The sequence below is a fragment of the Artibeus jamaicensis genome, unplaced genomic scaffold, assembly GCF_021234435.1.
Source record: "Artibeus jamaicensis isolate MK-2021 breed Jamaican fruit bat unplaced genomic scaffold, CSHL_Jam_final contig_3230, whole genome shotgun sequence".
Lineage (NCBI taxonomy): Eukaryota > Metazoa > Chordata > Mammalia > Chiroptera > Phyllostomidae > Artibeus > Artibeus jamaicensis.
The window spans coordinates 5,448,159-5,468,895 of record NW_026521764.1 but is presented as its reverse complement, the minus strand read 5'-3'; the positions used below and the strand labels follow the sequence as shown (position 1 = coordinate 5,468,895).

Sequence of the window (20,737 nt, the reverse complement as noted above, 5' to 3'; positions counted from 1 at the left end):
CGGAGGTGCCAGAAACAACATCTGCCTGGGCACCCAAAAGTGTATGCCCGCCGAGTGCAGCTGGAAGAGTTCTAATAATGAGATGGCTTTGGATGAGGTTATAATAAACACAAATCGGTGTGTAGCGTCCGAACTGTTTTCTAAGAAAACAAAAATGTGCTCCGTTTCCCCATCTTCTTAATATCATGTAAGCATTGTTCGTGCATATTTAGCACAATCATGTTGCTACGTGAAAATCTTCAATGCATTTCTAGTTGTAAAAAGTGTATTTTTTAAAGTTTTTTTTTGTGCGTGTGCATGTGTGTTGTGTTGGAGAGGCGGCTTTCCAGAAGGTGGCTACAGTGTCGAAGTCTGTCTGCCTCTTCAGGAGGGAAGACCCCTCTGATGAATGTGGTATTTGTGGATCCAAACCAGAATGAGAATTTCTGATTGAGAGTCTAAGAAAGTTATAATAAACTCATTCTACAATTAAAAAGAAGGGTTACCTTCCAAAATGTGAATCCTAATCCAGAAAAGTTTTCAACAAACAAGAATAATACTCCACAGGTTTTCAAATTGATGGCGCTTTCCAATGGCAACTAATTTGTTCCAGCATTGAAGTGAGCATATAATTAACAGAGACTTTCTTTCTTGGGCCGATTAACCACCAAAAACCATGCCAACATTGTAACTGTAAGCAGTGAAAACCAATATTTATGGGGGGGATTGTGCAAGAGTTCGTGTGACAGATGGACATTTTATCACTGTTGATGTTTGGAATTCCCTTGAACAGTAATACAATATCTTGTTATTTATGAATGAATGAACAAACGACCGGGCTTTGCTGACCGAATTCTCTTTACAAAGAGGTATACTAAATTAATCTTTCTCTCTTTAGCCTCTATTACTTTATGTTAGGTAGGCTCATATATTCCGATGCAAAAGCTAAGAAATCATAATTGTGTTCTTATTACAGATACAGATCCACGTGTTTTAGAAAAACAAGAATTACAGCAGCCAACCTATGTTGCCCTCAGCTACATTAATAGGTAAGCTGTTTTCAGAATTTATAGCAACGTCATATCTGCCACATGTTTATTTTTTTAATGTATCTTTTTAACAGAGTAGAAAAAAATGTTTTCAGTTTTAAACTATTTGCAGGAGATTATTGAAAATCAGCCTGTGTGTGGAATTTCCCTGTTTATTTGGGGAGACGAGGAGGTGGTTCTGTGTGTGTACATATGGCTGAAAATGACTGATTTACAAGCTCATTCTGGAATTAGTTTGCATGCAGAGTTAGAATATGCTCCTTTGACTTCATAGGGCAGTTTGAGAGATTAATAGATTTATGTTTGAGTGAAACTTTTTAAATGCTGGGGCAAAGAGATTCTATGAATTCAGAGCATTGTCGGAATATCAGAATATATATCAGGATATAACAAATTGAAATAATTTAATATCAGAAAGTTACATAATAATGCTGTGAGCATGCTTCGTGATGTAGTCTTTTCTATAAGCCAGCCTTTGGTCCCTGCTCAGGTCATCTGACCTGAGTGAGCTTTAAGAACCGAAAGCTCTGAGCCACCTGTGCTCAACCAGTCCTACAGGTGACATCAGCATCCAGAAATAACAGGGAGCCTACACAGGTGACTGTGCTGTTCATTCAGATTTTATTAACGCAGCTTCATTCAGTTTTCATTAATGCAGATTTATTCCTAATCCTTATCAACCTAATAACAATAATAATCACTCAGAAACAGTCCTTAGTAACATCACAGTAGAGAACTGGGGAACAATGAACCCAAGTCCCAGACCTCAGTCTGCAGTTCTGGGAGACAGCCCAGTAGGCGGGGCAACTGGCAGGTGTCTTACAAGGTAGAGTCTCTGGAGCCAGGCTGGCCGTGGGGCAGAGCCTCCAGCAGCACGGCAGTCAGGAGACTGGCGTGGTGTGGAGCAGCATCTTGGGGTGTGGCACTCAGCTCTCTCAGCAGTGGTCTGAGCCTACCTCAGTTATACCCTTGAGGGTCCTGCATTCCACCCCTCCAGGTCTCTTCCTAAGTGTTTTTTTTGGGACCCCTCACAAGCCATCAGGGAATTTCAGATGGGCCTATCCTGGGGTACTCCACCTCTACAGGTGTGCCTGTCTAGGTCATGTGTGCAGGTATCTTGAACACTCCAACCTGCCAGGCATGACTCAGGTAGTTTCCTTCTTGAACCAACATGTCCTGGCTGACTGGCAGCCATCTTGGTTGACATGAGTGATGCCATTTTGTTCTGTACACTTCATCCCAGAGTTCCCCAACCTTTTTGGCACCGGGGACCGGTTTCGTGAAAGACAGTTTTTCCATGGACCAGGTCGGGGTGAGTAGACAGGAGGCGGAGCTCTCCCACCTGTGCTCACCTCCTGTGCGTCCCTGCTCCTAATAGGACACAGACTGGTAACAGCCCAGCCTTCCACCGGGGCGTTGGGTACCTCTGCTTGATCCTGTCCTGACCAGGCCAATGGCATTTTATTGGTCCTGCTCTCCAAAGTAGCAGCTCATCTTTTGGTAGAAACATTCTCAGCACCTGACCCATCTGTGTAGAGTGATGTGAGTTTTTACTGAAAGTGAACGTGGGAACACAGGCTCAGGGAACAGTTAGAACTTTATCTGTCAGGTCTGAAGAGGACTTGGGGGTGTCTCAGCGAACTCAATGGAGGCGGGGATTTCTGGAGAGAACCTGGAATCAACTTACGTTAAGAAAGTACACACCCCTGAAGAATAAAGCAAAACTAGTTTTTAACGAGAACAAAAATTCCCTGCTCGTAATTCAGTGCATGGATTTCTATTGGGCATCCCTTTTTGTAGACAACGAAGAGTGTTTTCAGTCTGTTGGTATCAGAGTTCTGAGTTGCAGTGTCTGAAGTAGAAAGCTGGGAATGGATTACCTGGGTGGTTTTGTTTTAATGCCTGTTAGAAGACGTACTTCAGCCTTGGGTAAGAGAGCTTTGAACCGGAGTTGCCGGTGCTGTTTCAAGTTCCTTTATGAATCATGGTTTTAAAAATTTCATTAACATAAACAGCTATTTGTATATCTCCTTTGGGTTTCCTGCTTATCCGCCTTCCCTGGAAGTGAGAGAAAATACCTGTAGTTTACCATTACCCGTAATTTTTGAGATGGTTAAAGTAGAACACCTTCAAAATCACATCAGATGCGAATAGAGAAGCATGTATCTGTCTGGATTATTCATAAGACCTTTTGTTATTTCCAGTGATTAGCATGGGTTTTGAAAATTTTGTACATTACAATTACGTAAATGTTAAGTAGCTTACTAGTATTGAAGAATAGGATGAATAGGCTTATAGATCAGGCATTGAGTAGGACTTTTCAATGGTACAGCAGTTGTGTTTTGGATAAAGTGTTACCTGGGTTATGTACAAATTTCTGTGATGCTCAGCCTTATTCTAATTAGGGTCTATGAGGTTTTCACTTTGCTCTTGCTGCTCGTATTTGTCAGCTATGTTGGCAGCCAGGATCTATTAATTATACAGGTGTTATACTCACCACAGAAAGAAATATTCTGCCAAGTGTGATTTGGGACCACAAAAGAAGTCAAATAGAGATGAGATCCACACACACAACAGAACACCAGAGAACCTGAATCAAGTGTGACAGTTTAGCATAAATGGTACAGTGGGGATAGGCCTGAATCCTAGAATCACCATAACCAGTGGATGTGAAATTTCTTGGATGAGTCTTCTGGGAGAAAATGAGTCATTTTTTAAGAATAATATTTTATCATTACAGCCTTACAAAGACACTGTAGAAAGTCAGAAAGTATAATTAAACAACATTTTTTTCTTTAAATGAAAACATCTCATTCTCACCACCCAGGTATCACTACTGGTAATACCTTAACACATATTTTTTGTCATTTAAAAAAAGTCTACAGAATTTTTAACCAAAAGCTGGCATACTATTCTGCATCCTACTCTTTAGTCGTTGATTTCTGCCTTAACATATCAGTACTGTGGGATCTAATGTATGTCTAACCCAGAGCATATTAGATCTTCCCAGGTGATCTAAACGAATCCTATACAGTTGTCTGTCTCGTCCCATGTCCAACACGGAATATCACATTGCACCTGGACATTTCGCCCCTCAGTTCTTCTGTTCTGCCGCGGTCCTTCTTATTAACAGGCCCATGCAAGAGATGGGCCAGGCGATCCAGAGAATGCTCCCACCCCCTGGGCTTTCTTTTGGTTATGTCGTCATGGTGTCATTTGGCAGGTTCCTCCGTGTTCTGTGTTTGCAATAAACTAATTTGGACCCGAAGAAGACTCTTCTTGAACTGGACACGTCACTTTTTTTTAGAGGCCTGAGAAAACAGAATTTACAGCATCGTATCCCAGCTCCGAGAGGCAGACACGTGTGGAGGATGGACACGTTTCCTAGTGGTTTTTAGGTGAAGAGAGGGACTGTGTATGGAAGGTTGCCCAGGCTACTAACAATGCCTCTCATTTGGAATCCCTTTCTGGACAGTGCTGCATTCATAACCTAGTACTTAACACATGGTAGACACTCCGGATATTTGTTTGTAGATGGTAAATAAACACCTAGTAAAGGAAAGAGGGCAGAGCCAGGATGAAGCCAAGTCTGGCCATAGGGAAAATATGCTAAAAGCATCTCAGGGGCCTTAGACACAGAAGGGAAACATTGAAAGTCACATGAAGCCGGTACGGATTCAAGAAGAGACTAAAGACTAATATGGGTTAGGTAACATGAAAGACGGTCCACTTGACAGCAATATCCTGACTGCAGCAGAAAAGAGTACTCTAAAAAATAAACATATAAAAGATCTTTTTCTTAAACCTCAGGGGAAAATAAAGTCTAACTTTGCTGAGCGGTGAAGGCAGGAAAAGAATATTTCTCTGCTCGTATATCTATTTGTCCAATTCTAATGTACTTTTGGGCATCTCAAGATTAAAATGAAACTTTCTTTGGCAATAACATTGACTGAAATCAACAAGGTTAGGATCCTTAAAATCGAGCTAGCTTTTTGGCTTATAAAAAAGAAAAGAATTGAGTAGAAATTATAGCCTTTATTTATATCTATTTTATCTTGCTTCACTCTCCTGAACATAATGTGTTTAACAAACCTTTAATTCCTTTAAAAATAGGTCCATGACAATACCCAAAGAAAATTTTAAAATAGAAATACTTTAATGAGACTGAATGAATTAGTGAAGTTTGTGGGAACAGTTCTGCAGAAAAACAGATGGATATAGATTTTAAGGACAGGAAGTTCTATTAATTCTGTGACGTGAGGAACACCAACAGGTCTGTGTAATGGGTAATTTAGTTGCTTAGTCTGTATAATACTTATTCGTCTGGAAAATAAAGTATAAAGGGCAAGAAGCAAAGCTAGAAGATTTTGAATGAAAGAATATAGAAGGAATAACACTAAAAAGAGCAAAAGTAACACTTCTGCCTTGTGCTCTAGGTTGAGCATTTTTTACATTGCTATTTAATGTACTCTTCACGATAACCATGTGAAGGAGGTGCTGTGAAGATCTCCAATTTACAGCTGCGGAAGTTGAGACTCAGAAGTGGAATAACTTGCCCTCCTTCCCCGGGTGGTACCCGGAGGAACGCTGGGTTCAGATCTGCCCAGTCAGGCTCCAGAATCGGTGTTCCTGATCACTGCACAGCGTGACTGGTGGGGGAATCAGAGCAAAGTACGAGTTCAGAAAAGTAAGTAGGGGAATTTGGAAAACTAATGTGGGAAAATAGAGAGTCGAGCAGCTAGGCAGAGGGACTGCAGACAAAAATAAGAGTAATTACCATGCAGTAGATAATTGGAGGGCAGCAACCTAGCAAAATGAAACATTGTGAGGCAGCAGAAGCTAAAAATGTCATGAGAGGTGACCGGTAGTAACTCCTAAATGATATGCTGCCACAAGGAAACAAGTGTGCAGGCCTCGGCTGTAGGGGGAAAGGACACCTTGGCATGTTAGATTGGGAGGAAAGAGAGGCGGAGCAACGTGAGCACCCAGGAAACCACCCTCTGCCATGTCTACCTATCAGAATTTTAATATTTTGTACCTAGACTACAGCTCTATTCAAATTCCCTTCACTACTCAGCACAGTAGCAGTTAGGTGTGACCTCCTAAAAATGTATATTTACTTAGCCTGATGTTTGCTATTTCAAGTTAGCGAATTATAAAATGGGTTTCATAGAACAGTAATTCCAAGGGGTGTTCGCCAGTCTCTTTCTCACACATGCATACACACACATGTGCACTTTATGTCTCCAAGAGGGATAATGCAATTCTCACGTGCACCTGAGTCCAAGCACACCTCGAAGCATCTGATGGGACTAGTTCTGTGCACACCAGTTGGGCCATTGCTGGAATTGTCATTTTCACCCACATCCTCAAGTTCCCCAGGGAACCTGGAAGCCTTTTATTCAGGAAGACTTTCTATTTTTCTGATTCAAATGCAGAACACCATCTTTTTTCTCATCCTCTACTAGGGAGGGGAGGACAAAACTGTGCCCTTATCTGCTGACTCAATCAACTTCTACTTTTTTTCCCCCTCTTTAAATAATGATCTGCTTCCTTCTTACAACTTGCCCGGACACTTAACTGACTTCTGGGTTTTATTTTGTTGCTTTCTTTTTTTTAAAGAAAGGGTTTTGTTTTCTTCCTCTTAGACACTGTTGCTGTTTATTCCATTCTCCACCCGCAACTCCCGTGTAACCCTCTTCTCCCTCTGGGAAAGAGGGCCTTGTGGGGTTCAGAGTGTGGCCGCAGGCGCGGGCCTGCTGAGCTCTGGGTCTGGTCTCTGCTGTTCGTCAGTGTTGTGAGCAGGCCAGCAGTCTCAGCCTCTGCTTTCTCATCTCTAATAACAGTAGTTTCCTTGTGTATGAAATCAATCAGTGCATGGAAAGTGCATATGACAGTGCCTGTGACAGTGTTGCATAAGTCATAGGTATTTTTTTCCTCTACACTCTGCTTGTGCCAAGTCACCTTGTTCTCTGTCTACTCGATACTTAGAGGAACAACTGCAAAGGATGTATTGCTCTGGAGCAGGGCCAAACAGCTCCCACCAGGGAGTAAATTCCAAGAGGCAGAGACATTTCCTGTCTCCCACAACTGTGTCCCTGGCCCCCAGCACAGTGTTTGACACACAGTGGTCTCAGTAAATATTTTTTGAATGAGTGTAAATATGTTGTAAGTGAATAAATGAGTTTAGCAACACTTCTGTGGGGAACCAGGATCCTCGACTACCCTGGGCGTTGAGAGAGTTGTGTGATGGAAATGAAACGTTATACAACTTTGGGGCAGCATTTATATGGGATTTAGCATGAAAATATACTAACGGATGGCCATAACTAGTTCTTCCACCATAAACGACTGGACAGATGTATGAGATAGTGGTTTTGGGGCTCAGGACCATAGGCAGTACAAGACTGCGATTCCCCAAGACAAAGGACACTTAGCAGGCGAGTCCTGTGACCTCCCGGCTCACTCTCTGAGGACCATTTCCTATTGCAGCAAAGTGAGCGATAGCCCACGCGCAGCAGTCCCACTGAGTCGAGGCACCTGAACCTGCTGGAGTCTGTGGTGCAGGGGAACTGGAGCTGAGGCACCTGTGCAGCAGGGGGCCATAGGAGTTTGGATGGGGGTCTTCATGAATCCCTAGCTGAGGGCGGACTGCACCTGTTCGGGCTAATTCTAGGAGCCTTACCAAAGAGCAGTGGCAACAGGGGTGAGGATGAAACAGTGTGAGACCAGAGGTCAAGTGGTGCTGGTAGGCATTGCATTCCAGCTCAGCCAGCATGGAAACAACTTGTCGACACCCTAATGTTCCAACCGAGATACCAGAAGGACCTTAATTAGAAACAGCAACTTTGTCCTTGAGTGTGTGGCCAGCTCCAGAGACGCCTTAACAACACTTGAAACCAAGGTTCCATAAGATCTTCAGGGGAGACAGATCGGAGAGGAATTCTGACACGTTGGAAGGTCTCAGGAAACACTGGGCTTTCCACAGATTTGACCTAATACAATACAGTCTAGCTCTCGGTCTGCACAGGGTCAGCCTGAAATTGAACTGTCTACTAGTTCCAAATAACTAGTCTTCATAGGAATGAATCACATAACACAATGTCTAATATACGGTAAAAAATTACTAGATGTGAAAGACAGGAAAACCTAGCCCTTACACAAGGGAAAAAAGGCAATCAATAGAGACCCTCCCCTAAGATGGCCCAGGTGTTTGATTTAGGAAACAAAGTCTGCACAGCAATCATTATAAATGTGCTCAAGAACTTGAAGAGTGTACTAAATAAGAGGTTGCTTTGGACGAAAATGAAATCAGGCTGGATGCTTTTCTTTTAACCCTCCTACCAGAATGTGAACTGCTGAATGAACGCCTGCTTCCTCTTTCACACTTTTTTCCTCACTCCAAAGCCTCACCCAGTTTCCCCAAACCCTCACTCTTCAGTTGGACTCATTTTTGCCAGATTATAGTCTGTCACAGCCTGTACAGCATTAAAAGTGCTGTAATTAGACAAGTCTCACTGGCCTTTTCTTTTATACAGAAAAGCCTGAAGCATTTGATTTTTTAAAATCTAAAGGCAGTGGTTTTTTGTTTTTTTTCCCCCATGAAACCATCCGTTTGTGGTCTTCCGAGAGCAGTCATACTTATTACGGTACAAGACATGCGTTTCTCTTTCCCTTTGCCCACCAGATCTGGAGTTCTGTGCACCTCGGCCCCAGACTGAAGTGCGTGGCCTGGTGCCATAAATATGTTCCATGCCGTTAGATCTCCAACACCAGACGTCGTGCTACCATTTTCTTAGCCTGCGTTTTTATGGACATCAGTTGAAACAAAGCCGAGATGGCTGCCTGCCAGATCCCCCTTGTACTGTCTCTAACCTGATCTGGCTTGCTCACTGGGTTCTGTACAAACCATGTACAGGCAGCAGATACCGGGAAGCCGGAAAGAGCCCTTCTGTGACATTTTGGCTTGTTCTAACAATTAGCTTGTGCTGCTGGCATAAAACACATGGTAGGAGCGGTGAGTCTTGGCAGAGCAGGGCCATATGGCTCGCTTGTTAGGCCTCCTTGTGTAACTTTGTCACCTGTAGTTGGTTCTCAGGGCAGTTAGCGTTTTAAAACAGGCTGCTTATACAACTCAAATAGTATCAGGTCAGTTTTTTTTAGTCTTTCTTACCTCAACCCATCAGTATTTATGACTAATCTTTATGCATCTCTCAATCCAATTCAAAGCTGCATTTACATTTTGTTTTCAAAATCCTCAAGCTTATTACAGGTCAAGAGAGGTGCAGTGATACTGGAACTAGAGTTAGTCATCTGCTCCCTTTCTCTCCCTACTTTGAAGAACAGCATTTACTGGACGTTGCCCTAAACAGGAACCGCTGTGCTTTTAATATCTTTACCTATGACATTTCCCCACTGGTCAGCGTCTCCGTGGCCAACTCTTCTTCTGCCACATCTGCCTTGAGACCTCTAGGATTTAACCCCTTCTTCCTTGCCTGCACATTCAGGCTGGCTGCTGGATACTAACTTTGAATTTACTGGTATGGGTGAGTTCCCTTGTCCCCGTGTCCTCACCCACTCGTCATCTCCAATCTCAGACTCAGATAACGTCTCTCTCTGTCAGGCTGGTGGCCGAGAGTCACTGCAGAGAAGCCCCTGACAGTGTGGCTCACCTCACCCCGGACACAGCCTCTCCAGCCTCAGCTGCCCCCTCAGCACTGCCCCGTAGTCCTTTCGTCCCCAGTGAAAACCTCGCTGAATGTATCCATGTCCAGTGCTTCCCATTTCTCTGTTCAGTCTCAACTTCCCTGTCTCATCTCTGAATTCACCTGGGTCCTTTGTCCATGTTCGCTTCCTTTTCTCTCCCTTGTTCAAACCTGGCTCCAGGGCCTCATCTCTCATTTCTGGGGCCTCGAATGCCCTCTCGTCTGGCTTCATGTAGCCACACCACAGTGTTAACATAACAGTGGGTGTCCAGGGATGTTCGTCCGCAGTGCAGGCATAGATGGTGGGGTCTGGCTGGTCGTGACATGTTTTTTAAAAATGTGAGAGACTGACAGGAGGAAAGAAATATAATATACAAATTTATATATCATATACACACACTTCTCTGTTTTGTCTTTTACTTAATATCTCTCTAGATCAGAGGTAGCTCTCATTCTTTAATGGCTACAGAAAATTCTAAGATATGGCTGTATAATACTTCAGCCCTTCCACTACTAATTGGTGGACATTCAGGCTGCTCCCAGATTCGTTTGCACGTGTTCATGTTTTTGGCCACTAACGAGTGCTGCAATGTGGATTGATCCCTATTTCTTCTACAGGCCTGTATTTCTGTGCTTGTATTTCTACCTTAATGGGATCTGTCAGATTGCCTGTATCCCACCAGTGGTCTCCTATCACAGTTGGAATTAAAGCAAAACTCATCACACGGCCAACAAGTCTTCTGTGACGAGGCACCCCACCTCTCCCGCCTCACCACCCCACCCCCGCCACAGCTCCTGCTCCCTGAGTGCACCCAGCTCCTCCTGACCCCAGTGCTGGTCCTTGCTGGTCCTGCTGCTGGGACGCTGTTCACCCCATCAGGGCGTCACACGGCTCACTCCCCCAGCTTGTTCAGGCGTCTGATCAGATGTCACCTGCACTGCAGGTCTTCCCTGAGCACCAGTTAAGATCCCCGTACACCCATCTCCACGTTCTTACTCTGCTTTCATGTTCTTCTTGGCACTTGCCACCACCGGAGGTCACAGTGCAGGTTGTCCCTGGGTGCCTGTCTCCCCCTGGAGAATGTGAGCTCCATAGGGGCAGGGACTTTGCCATCCTGGTCATCGCTGTGTCCACAACTTCTAGGGCAGTGCCTCAAACACCTTAGGTGCTCGATATTCGAATAAATGCATGAATAACGGTCACAGTTTCATATGTGCATTGTGGTGCCCTCCCGTTCTGTGTTTTATGCATCTTTCTACTTCTGCCTCTTCACACCTGGCAGGTACAGGGGCTGCTGTGGATAGTGGCAAATTTTAACCTAAGGGATGACCTTGGAGAGCCCCCTCTACCCCCACTGTTCACATTTACAAAATGACTCCAGGCGCTACACCGCTCTTATTTCATTTGGAAATTCAGATCGCTGGCAGCGGGCCACCTGATTTACATTTTCCCCTTCTGCGCAGCACCTCGGAGTTAATTAAGAAGGCCCTGAATCTTCCCTCCGTAGCTCTGACGCACCCGGATTTGCAGGATACTTTCATATTGCTGAGACTGTTGATTTGCGACTCAGTCGAAACATTACTTAATTTTCTCACACTGAGGTTCATTATGCTGAGCCTAAATACTCATCTCGACTTTGAAGGTCCCTTTGCTCGCAAGCTTTAAAATAGCTCCATGTTTTCAGTTTGTAAATAACTTGTTCTCATTTCTGACACCATGGCTGAGACCTTGCCTGGCGGCTTAAAGCAGTGCAGCTAGGTCAGCCCACATCCCCAGAAAGAACTCTCCATCCTCAGGCACAGAGAGTGGACTCACACCTCTGGTCTGTGTGCAGCTCATCCCAGCAATAGCAATCTGGATTCAGAAGGGACAGCCACACAACCATGTTGTCCCAAACCACACAAGGCCATCCAGCCTGAACAAATATAGTCAAGTCGTAAGGAAGCATTAACCTTAAATCCTTAAAAGACCAAAGCTAAATTTTAGCGCAGTTGTGATGGTGAGGAAGAATTAAGTGTGTAATACAGAAAATTACTTTCCTTGTCTTACCATTTTCGGCACAGATTAGATTCTGTTGGGATACTGCTGTGGGCGGGGCACTGGGCAGTGCACTTGGCTGTGTCATCTGTAACTCGCAGTGACCCTGCGTCAGGGCTGTTACCGCCCTTTCACACCTAAGACAATGAGTTGGGGAGGGGGAGGTACTGAACTTTTTTAGCGCCCTGGATCCCTTTGGTGAGCTGGTGAAGCCTATGGACTATTTCTCAAAACACTGTAACTTCGTAAACTAAATTATATAGGATAACAAAGGAAACCAATTTTATTAAAATATAATGGTTGAAATATTAAAATTACAAATTTGTGATACAGTAGCATGTGCTTCTTGATTAAGGCCTTAAATAAGAAAGCTTAGGCGCCGGGTTGATAGCTTTCATAATTGCAAATAAGTAATTAGTACAAACAATATTTCAAGATCTGTTCCAATTGTACCGTGACTTATAGGGGGTGCGAAGTAATAGATACTTTGAAAATACTCTGGGTAGCTGCCTATATTCATAGTTGCAAGTAAGCCTACATTTTAATTAGAGGTTAACAAAAGTAAAGGTGTAAGTTTCTTTTTATCCAGTCTCACAGATCTCCTGAATTCTCCCCAGGGCCCCTTTGGTCCACAGACCCCAGGTTCAGCATATCTCAGACATCATAGTTACTAAGCTCCTGGATGTGGGCTCAGTCGCACATCTGTGTGGTCCCAAAGGCTTTGCTTTCTCTCGCATGTTGTAGCGCCTCCCCACACTATTAACCTCACCTTCCGTAAGAACCTCACAGTTTTAACCCGTCATCATACGCCCTGTGAAGCAGGTTGTAGCAGAAGCAAGTAATAAAATTAAAATGTGATAACTCTATTTTACAAGGAACTTTCACAGATGCTCTAAGGATCTTAATTTCTTTGCAGTCACACATTCTCTCTGTTAAGCCATGATTCCACTGCAAAAGGTGGCTCTTACCTCACTTTTTACCAGGATCAGAGAAGTTCAGTGACTCGCCCGGGGTCACACAGCTAGTAAATGACAGTCTTGGGATTTGCACTCCCATGTGTGTTGGTCGTGTATCTCTGTTCTGTCATTCTTCTGGATGACCCACGTGGTAACATGGAGAGATGTCAGCTGATTTTTCTCTCAAAACTGCACAGAATCCAGGCACGTCCAGAGAAGGCCCATGTCTCCTAATCTCCAACACCATTGCCTTGCCTCTTACACATTGCCTCTAAAAGCCGATAGCTGAGAATTTACTGTCATCTAGTTTTTTTTAATTTACTAATTTGAGAGAGAAAAACATTGATTTGTTTCAGTTATTTATACATTTCATTGGTCAGTTCTTATATGTGCCCTGACTGGGGATCAAACCCACAACCTTGGTGAATCAAGACAGTGCTCTAACCCAACTGAGCTACCCAGCCAGGGCTCATCAAGGGCTTTAATCAGACATGAAGATCACGTGGGATTACCAGACTAGAATCATTGAAGTGCTGGCTTGTATTTTTAGGTCATCGTCTCCAGATGCGGATAAAACCAAACAACCAGCGAGGAGGTTTTTTCATTCAGCCCAAAGCAGGTGGTGATTTAGTCTCTGGTCACTGTACTCAGTCCTGTCCCAGGGGCTCCCCCTCCCCTGGTTTTATGCGCGTTCCTGCATTTCCCTAGACGACTATTTACTCTGCACTGTTGTTAAGGCTGTAAACATGATGTTCAACAAGCAGCTTCACCTTGTGATCTTTGAGATTTCCCTGAAGGTTTAGGTGACAACATGGGCCCGTGTCATTTACAGATGGTGGGACCCACATGCGATCAGTTCTTGCCAACTTCCTCTCTCCTCTAATGAGATGGTTCAGAATGCCAAATCCAGAAATTACATCCGGCTTTTGGAGTCCTCCTTGCCTTCTTGGCAGTGTCTGTGTATATGGTTTTTTTTTTTTTGGTTGTGCCTGGCTTAGCTGACCCCATCTTTTAGTTGAAGTAGAGAGAGTTTAGCAACAGTTAAGCTCTCGGAAAGCGCAGTATCACCTTGGCAGATTGCACATTCACCTCTGTATATATGAGATACTGCCCAAGTTTGCCTTTGCCCAAACAAAGGTTAACATAAAAAGGCCGAGTGGTGTCCTCATTCTTAAACCTAGAGGAAGAGGGTTACGGGGCTTACTCTTTGCACTGTGTGTTGGCCACAGAGGCCTCTGGGTGCAGACTTCCAGGGAAAAAGAGAATCCATGATTGGTTCAAAGTTGACTTCTGTTTTCATTGTTGGGGCAGATTCATTGGGAGCAAATAAGCTGGGAAATTGCTCAGATCTGTTCTTCGCGGTGCCCATGCAAACATCCCTTCTTTCTTTTATTGCCCATTCTACTGTCGCGTTCAGCACCGACCAGATCAGTGCTGCACAGTTCCCTCAGGCGAAGCCAGCACGCCAACAGGATGCTTCCATGTTGCATTAGTCTTTGCTAGACAGCAGCCATAGTTTTTAAAACTCAAAGCCAGAGTGTGTTTAGTCCTAAAGGCCCATTATGTCTTAGCTCATGTGCCCTTAAAAAAATTATTTCTGGTCTTGGTCATAGATTTCTCTACTGTTAAGGCAGCAAGGTCCTGTTTTCTAGAATTTTGAAGGGGCATGTACATATTTGAATATCGTATCAAAGACATCTTAATTCAAACTTGAAAAACGATTGTAAACCATTCAATTTCTGATCCCCTAAGTCACACAGCACCTTTATAGCCCCTAAAAGATGTCAGATACAAAAAAAATCAGATCCTGGCTGTGGGATTCTACGTGATACAAGCCTCTTTTTTTTCCATCTTCAAAATAGCAGAGCTTCCTGGCTGTCATCTTCCCCTTCCGTTAGTTTATGTTGTGAACTGTGACTGTGGGACTCACTCTGTTACCTACAGAATAAGGACAACTTACAGAACAGCAAATCAGAAATTTTGAGTGGTCTTTCATTTAATTTACAGTTGTATCTGGGCTTTTCTGTTCAGCATGGATTGCCAATCCATTTTGGTTTGGTTGTACAGTGGTTATGTAGAGTAATTGACTTCTGATCCCTACCTCCCTGTTTTCCCTATATAAAAAATGCTGAAATAATAGGGGTCAAACATTGAAAGAAATAGCATTTAGATTTCATCACATAAGGTGCTTTGATGTGTTCCTTCAACTGTTATCTTTAAAAAGGATGATAGAGCTACTGTTTTAAATTTTTGCCACTTCATTTATGTTTTCCAGATTGCTATGTGGTAATAGGTAGTGAGGCCAATGTGAGTCCACAAATAATCCTGCTAAAGATGTTAGTCCGTCTCTTCACAAATTAAAGTGTGAGTCTGTTGAATCCCTCTTTCCACCTCCATAAGAAAGAGCAGGCAGTCAGAAGTGATGTGTCTGTGTTCTGTTTTCCTGTGCTCCCACAGAGAACCCCACAGGTGTTTCTAAGCCATGGCCTGCCCAGGTCTCAGGGGCTAGGAGGTGGCCAGAGAAGGGACAGGTGGGCCTACAAGTGTCTGTCCTGTGGCTCCCCCAGGTGCCTTTGTTTGCACCTTGGTCTGCTGGTGGCTTTGACAGCCCAGAGCCATGAGGAAGGCACAGCTGTACTGGGTTTTTCTTTTCACAAATGAAAACAGGGTGTGTGTGTGTGTGTGTGTGTGTGTGTATAAGAGCAATGTGCTGAGGTGTATATGTCTATAATAAAAGTGTAAAGAAGCACGTGTAATGGAGAACTGCAAAATCCAGGACAGTGTTCCCTCTGGGGGTGGAAACGTCACAGGAAGGAGCGCAGAAAAACCTTCACCTGTGGCAGCGGCATTTTAGTTCCCCAGCTGAGGATGAATTTGCAAACTTTTGCTGCAGTATTCTTGAAACCATTTTGAAAGTGTAAATGCTGTGAGCAATGCATTCTCATTATTAATGTTTTTGTACCAATGAAAGATAAAAGAGAAATGAAAATCATCTGTATTTCTACCACTGTGCACAGGAAATGCCACTCTTAATATTTTGGCCTGAGTCCTTCCAGGATTTTGTGTGTTCAACTCCCTTCCCCTTCCTTTCCCCCTTCCTTTCCCCCTTCATTTATTAGTGTACAAATATTCCCACAGTAACCTTTGCTTGTGTGTATGTGTATACATAGAGAGGGGTAGGGGGAGAGAGAGAATAGATGCATAAAGGGACCATACTTTTTACTTCATTTTTATACTCCCCTTTTTAAAAACAAATTTCACTCTGGAACTATTTACATATTAATAAGTATAGCTACATATCATCATTTAAATTATTGCATATTAACCTATACATTTATTTAACAACCCTTTCTTGGTGAACATTTAGTTTTCATTTTTCAATCTTGATGTATGAACAATACAATAATGAGCAAGCTGTATGAACGTTTTTTGCTCACTAGTCTAGTTACTCCCTTAGGATAAATTTCCATGGGGGAACCGCCAAGTCTAAGGATGGGCAGAAGCTAAATGTTGACGTAGTTCACCGAGGTGTCCTCCAGAAACAGGGTCCAGTGCAGGGGGTAGAGGTTGTGTCATTCCTTTGCCGACTTGAAAGACTTAACTGGGTCGGGGAAGGTAGGAAAGGGTCAAGGGGGATAAACGGTGATGGAAGGAGACCTGACCTGGAGTGGGGAACACACAATACAATCAATACCCGGATCTGGTATTATAGAATTGTAAAAGAATAACATCAAAAACATATTGTTATAATTTTCATCTATATGATTCCCTGTCTTATTAAGATAATGTCTCTCTTTACAAAAGTAGTATCTCATCATTTTGGAAATTTGGCAAAATACAGAAGATAATGAATATACTTAAATCTTCCCCCCCCAGAGTTAATTATGATTACTATTTCTGAGTATTTCTTTATAGTTTTTGTGCATATTTTTTCAGAATTATACATAAATTTTGTCATCTGTTCTTAACACCCCCTGTTATGAGGGGTTTTTTGTCTCTAAATAATTTTAAACAATCATTTCTCAGTAATAATGCCTACAACTTATTCATCCATTTCCTGCGTTGGTCATTGGATTATTCTTCATTTTTCGCTGTTACAAATGATGATGTGATTCCCTCTGACATGTTTCTAGAACTGAGATTCAAGAGTGTGAACACTTTAAAACTGATACAGATTGTCAAATTATTTCCATAAAGGGTGTAGTTATTCCCATTCTTACCAGAGGTGAACCAGAATCCTGTTTCACTATTTCCTGGCAGGCATTAAGAATTATCAGTTTAAAAAGTCTTGCCAATTGAATGTTACGGAAAACACCTGTACATGGTGTTGATGAATGGCCAGCACGATGAATCTGTCACGTAGCCGGGTCCTGACAGACAGCAGGTCTTTTCAGCACGTGAAGGAAGGGCGAACGTTGCAAGGCTGTCTTCTGGCATTCCTTCCCAAAGAGCACTGAGTCTGAGATCCAGATTGAAGCCCAGATTCATGGCCCCAGTCCCCACAGGACAATTACTGAATCATTCATCTAAAAGTATAGAGGCCCTTGTTTAAAACTGAATGACTAGACAAACATTCGTGTGATTGCTGAGGAATAAAGATCTTATGTTCCGATTTGTTCTTTCCTTTTTATCATTTGTGATCAGTCTGTGGGAATCACAAAAGCTGTAAGAGTAAGGAACCAGATGTAACAGGGTGGAAGAACAGAGAAGGGATCTGGCTGATTTCTGTTCCTCTGTTTTCAACACCCCTAGGCCTGGCCCCCTACTTCCTCCCATCCTCTCAAAATGAGCACAAGTCTCTGGTGAGAGACTGCAATAAGAAATAGAAATCAGGCCTTTCAGAATCTCTTAGATTAGAACTGACAAGGACCCTGACTAGCCCAGCTCCTGAGATCTGTAAGGAGCGGTGCCCTCCGCACCATTTTGCGGTTAACCTGGGCGTCCCAGGCAGCTCTCTTGTCTCAGCTTAAGCCTGGGGAAGGTTAAGCCACCGCTCTATCCTTGCTGCTTGTGCTGCTGCTTTGCAAGTCCCCAGATCAGAACCTCAGACCTCTGAAGGAATTAAGAACTGGGAAGAACTTTCCAAGCAGGTTACCATGGGAAGGTCAGACAGTCAGGCCCATCCCTTGAGAGTTTCCTAAGAGTTTTGTTTATTCAAAAGTTCCAACTAATATAAAAGCATGAGAGAAAACCTGGCTTTCCCACCAGAGAGACTTGGCCACCAGTAACAACTGTGGCAGATTGTGTCACTCTGCCTCTTGTCCGTGTTTACAGAGGCTCAGAAAAGGGATAATGCAGTTTATGGACTTCATCTGATTACAGGCACAGCCACATTCCATGAGCTCTCCGTGCCCTTGCCTCCTAGGAGTTCCCACCCCCACGAACATGACCAGGTCCAGGGTCAACCTTGAATTGCGTTTTCCTCACTCGTGACACGAATAGAATTTTGCAACTCACTCTTCACCTCCATTCATCGCCAAACCGCTCCAATCCCTCTTCACGGCTTCAGTCTGCACAAAGTGAGGTTTCATTACTCTATTTGCAATAAAAATAGTGTAAACCATCTAAGGCTGGTGTAAGAAAAATTGGGTGGGGATAAAGGAAAAAACAGTGCGTTCCTCCCCAAGTTAAACTCAAATACACCACATCTGTGCAAGGCACCTTCTCGGAAGGACCTGGCACTGTGTCAGCAGGAGCCTCGTCGAGTTGCGAATGTATCGCATAGTGTTAATGTGTCAGACACTTTCTTGTAGCAGATCTCCTGGAACTGAGAAGTAACGCCACAGTGCCGCTCCTGGGGCGCTGGCTTTTCCTGATTCTGCCTCCTTGTTTTTGCAATCGCAGGGGATGGAGAATTCAGATCCTTCCAGGAGCCTTCCAGTTGAACATCCATGACAAAATGCAGAAACACGTGTATCCAAGTGACATGTCACTTGACAGTTAATGTTTTCCTTTCTCTCCTTGTCATGTGTGCAGCAGCCACAGCAGTCATGTGTTTTCATTCATGCAGTCACATCTTTATACCCTGACGCCCGACTTGTTCTAGAGATGGAACAAGACGAACCTCAGAAGTTAAATGCAAACAAGATGTGCGGGAATGGGTTTCTTTTAGGGATAAGGGAGGAATGCCTTCGAGTCAGGAAGGATTTATGATTTTTGGCTTTGTTTTTCTCTCTTGTTTTTCATTAGTCTTTCGACTTCGCAAATTCTAGTGTGCTCAAGATTTATAAAATACAAGGATCTTTCATTTCTTGTCAGGAGAAGAGATCAAGAAGGGTTAATCAGCACTTTACTAAATATAGCCAAATGTGCTCCAGAAAGATGCATCACCTAGAAATACAGCCTTTCTTAGATGGGCAGACACTCACCAGTCTTCCGAGTCTCATCAAACTTGGGGAAATTTAAGGACATTGTGATCCGTGGCCCTTACTCCTCTCAAGCGGTAATTTCGAGGTGCCAGAGGAGCCTGCGTGATAGACGTGTGTGCGTGTTAACGTCAGCTGTAAGGAAAAGACGTGTGTCTCTGCTGCATGTTCAGATCTCTCTTTAACACTGCCGCCACCTGGGGACTCTGCAGATGGAATGGATGCATTTTCGTGAGAGGCCTGACTTTTTGTCTGCTGATTTATGTTACGAAAAACCCTGGAACAGAGTTGTGCACAGTCACTTGAAGAGCTAGGAAAGGCAGCGTTTGGGTAGTGTCAGGAGGGATGGTCTTCGGTTTCATGCCGAGGAACAATATGTACATATTTTAACCTTTGAGGCTGATACGTACGGCAGTGTGCAGTGTCAGTGTCTGTAAATGCAACCCTGTAGCTGTCGCCGCTGTCTTCGACTTCTTCTGAAAACTCTACAGTGTATTTCTACTTGTTCTCATGCTGTTAATGTTGGGAAAAAAGAAACACATGGGAACGTGCTCACACACTCGGTCACAGACACCACGGTAAGTTCTAGACCACGAGACATATACCAGGCAAGGCTCACTCTTTCTCTCCCTTTTTTTAAAGGACTTTTCTTGAGATTGGTGTGAGTATTTTAGCCAACATCTAGCAGAGTTCATCAGTTACTGTTCCTGGCATCTGAGGGGACCCAACCCGCCACCAGTGAGACCCAGGACCACTAGAGGAGGTCGTTTTGTTTGTTTCCCTTTGGTTTCTTTGTTCCTCCCCTGCTTGGAAAAAATTAATATACTGTGTAAACCTTTCCACTGCTTTTCAAAATTAAGGAAATTCTAACGTAGGCTTTTAAAATGGTAGACAGGGCGGGGCAAGGGGGGAAGGGAGGACCACTTATACTCCACTGTTCTAGCACAATGTTTTATGTGTGCCTTTCCTTTGAGTCCCATTCTGGTTTTATGGACACCTGTATGAGGTTCTAAGCAGAACATACATTTAACTATTATTTCATGAGCATTTTCCATGTGGCTATGTCTTCAAAATTACTATTTTTTAAATGACTACATAGTAGTCCTTCCAGAAGATAGAGCCTTATAGAAACACACCGTCTCTTTTGACACAGTGGCCGCGTTCACACTGTCATTAGTGGAGATCACACTGAAGCAAACATCCTTCTGGTGCCCGTGTTATTTTTTCCCTTTTAGGTTATTTTTGCAGGGCCTTTTTCCCTCAGAACCAGATGCTCCAATGAGTCCCCAGCTTGTCCCCAGCTTGTCCCCAGCTTCTCCTGCATGGTGTGCCTATCGGATGACAATATCCATTACACAGCCCCAAGGGAAAACTTAGATTCGTACTGAATCCCAAAATATTTGGAGGAGGAGATGGTACAGGCAAAGCACTAGAAAAAATTCTCTCTTGTCATCACTGTGTTGTGGGCACATGGTCAACCAGTCCATATGCTCGCACCATCCTCCACTTAAGAAGTTATGTTAAAATAAGTGAAAGTACTGTTCACGCACCAGTAACCTTAAATCCACCTCGGTTTGTTAAGAAATAGTCATTAACAACAGCAGTTCACGTGTTATCACTGGTGTGATTATCTGTGTCTGAGGCT

The 20,737-nt window shown here is 43.6% G+C and overlaps 1 protein-coding gene across 1 annotated transcript in view; it reads left to right on the top strand.

Moving 5' to 3' along the window:
- JAZF1 (JAZF zinc finger 1) overlaps window positions 1-20,737 on the top strand; it is a 298,667-nt gene that overhangs the window by 171,104 nt on the left and 106,826 nt on the right. The window contains exon 2 of the mRNA XM_037126575.2: window positions 956-1,028. Coding sequence (XP_036982470.1) covers window positions 956-1,028 — 73 coding nt within the window. The remainder of the gene's footprint in view (window positions 1-955; window positions 1,029-20,737) is intronic.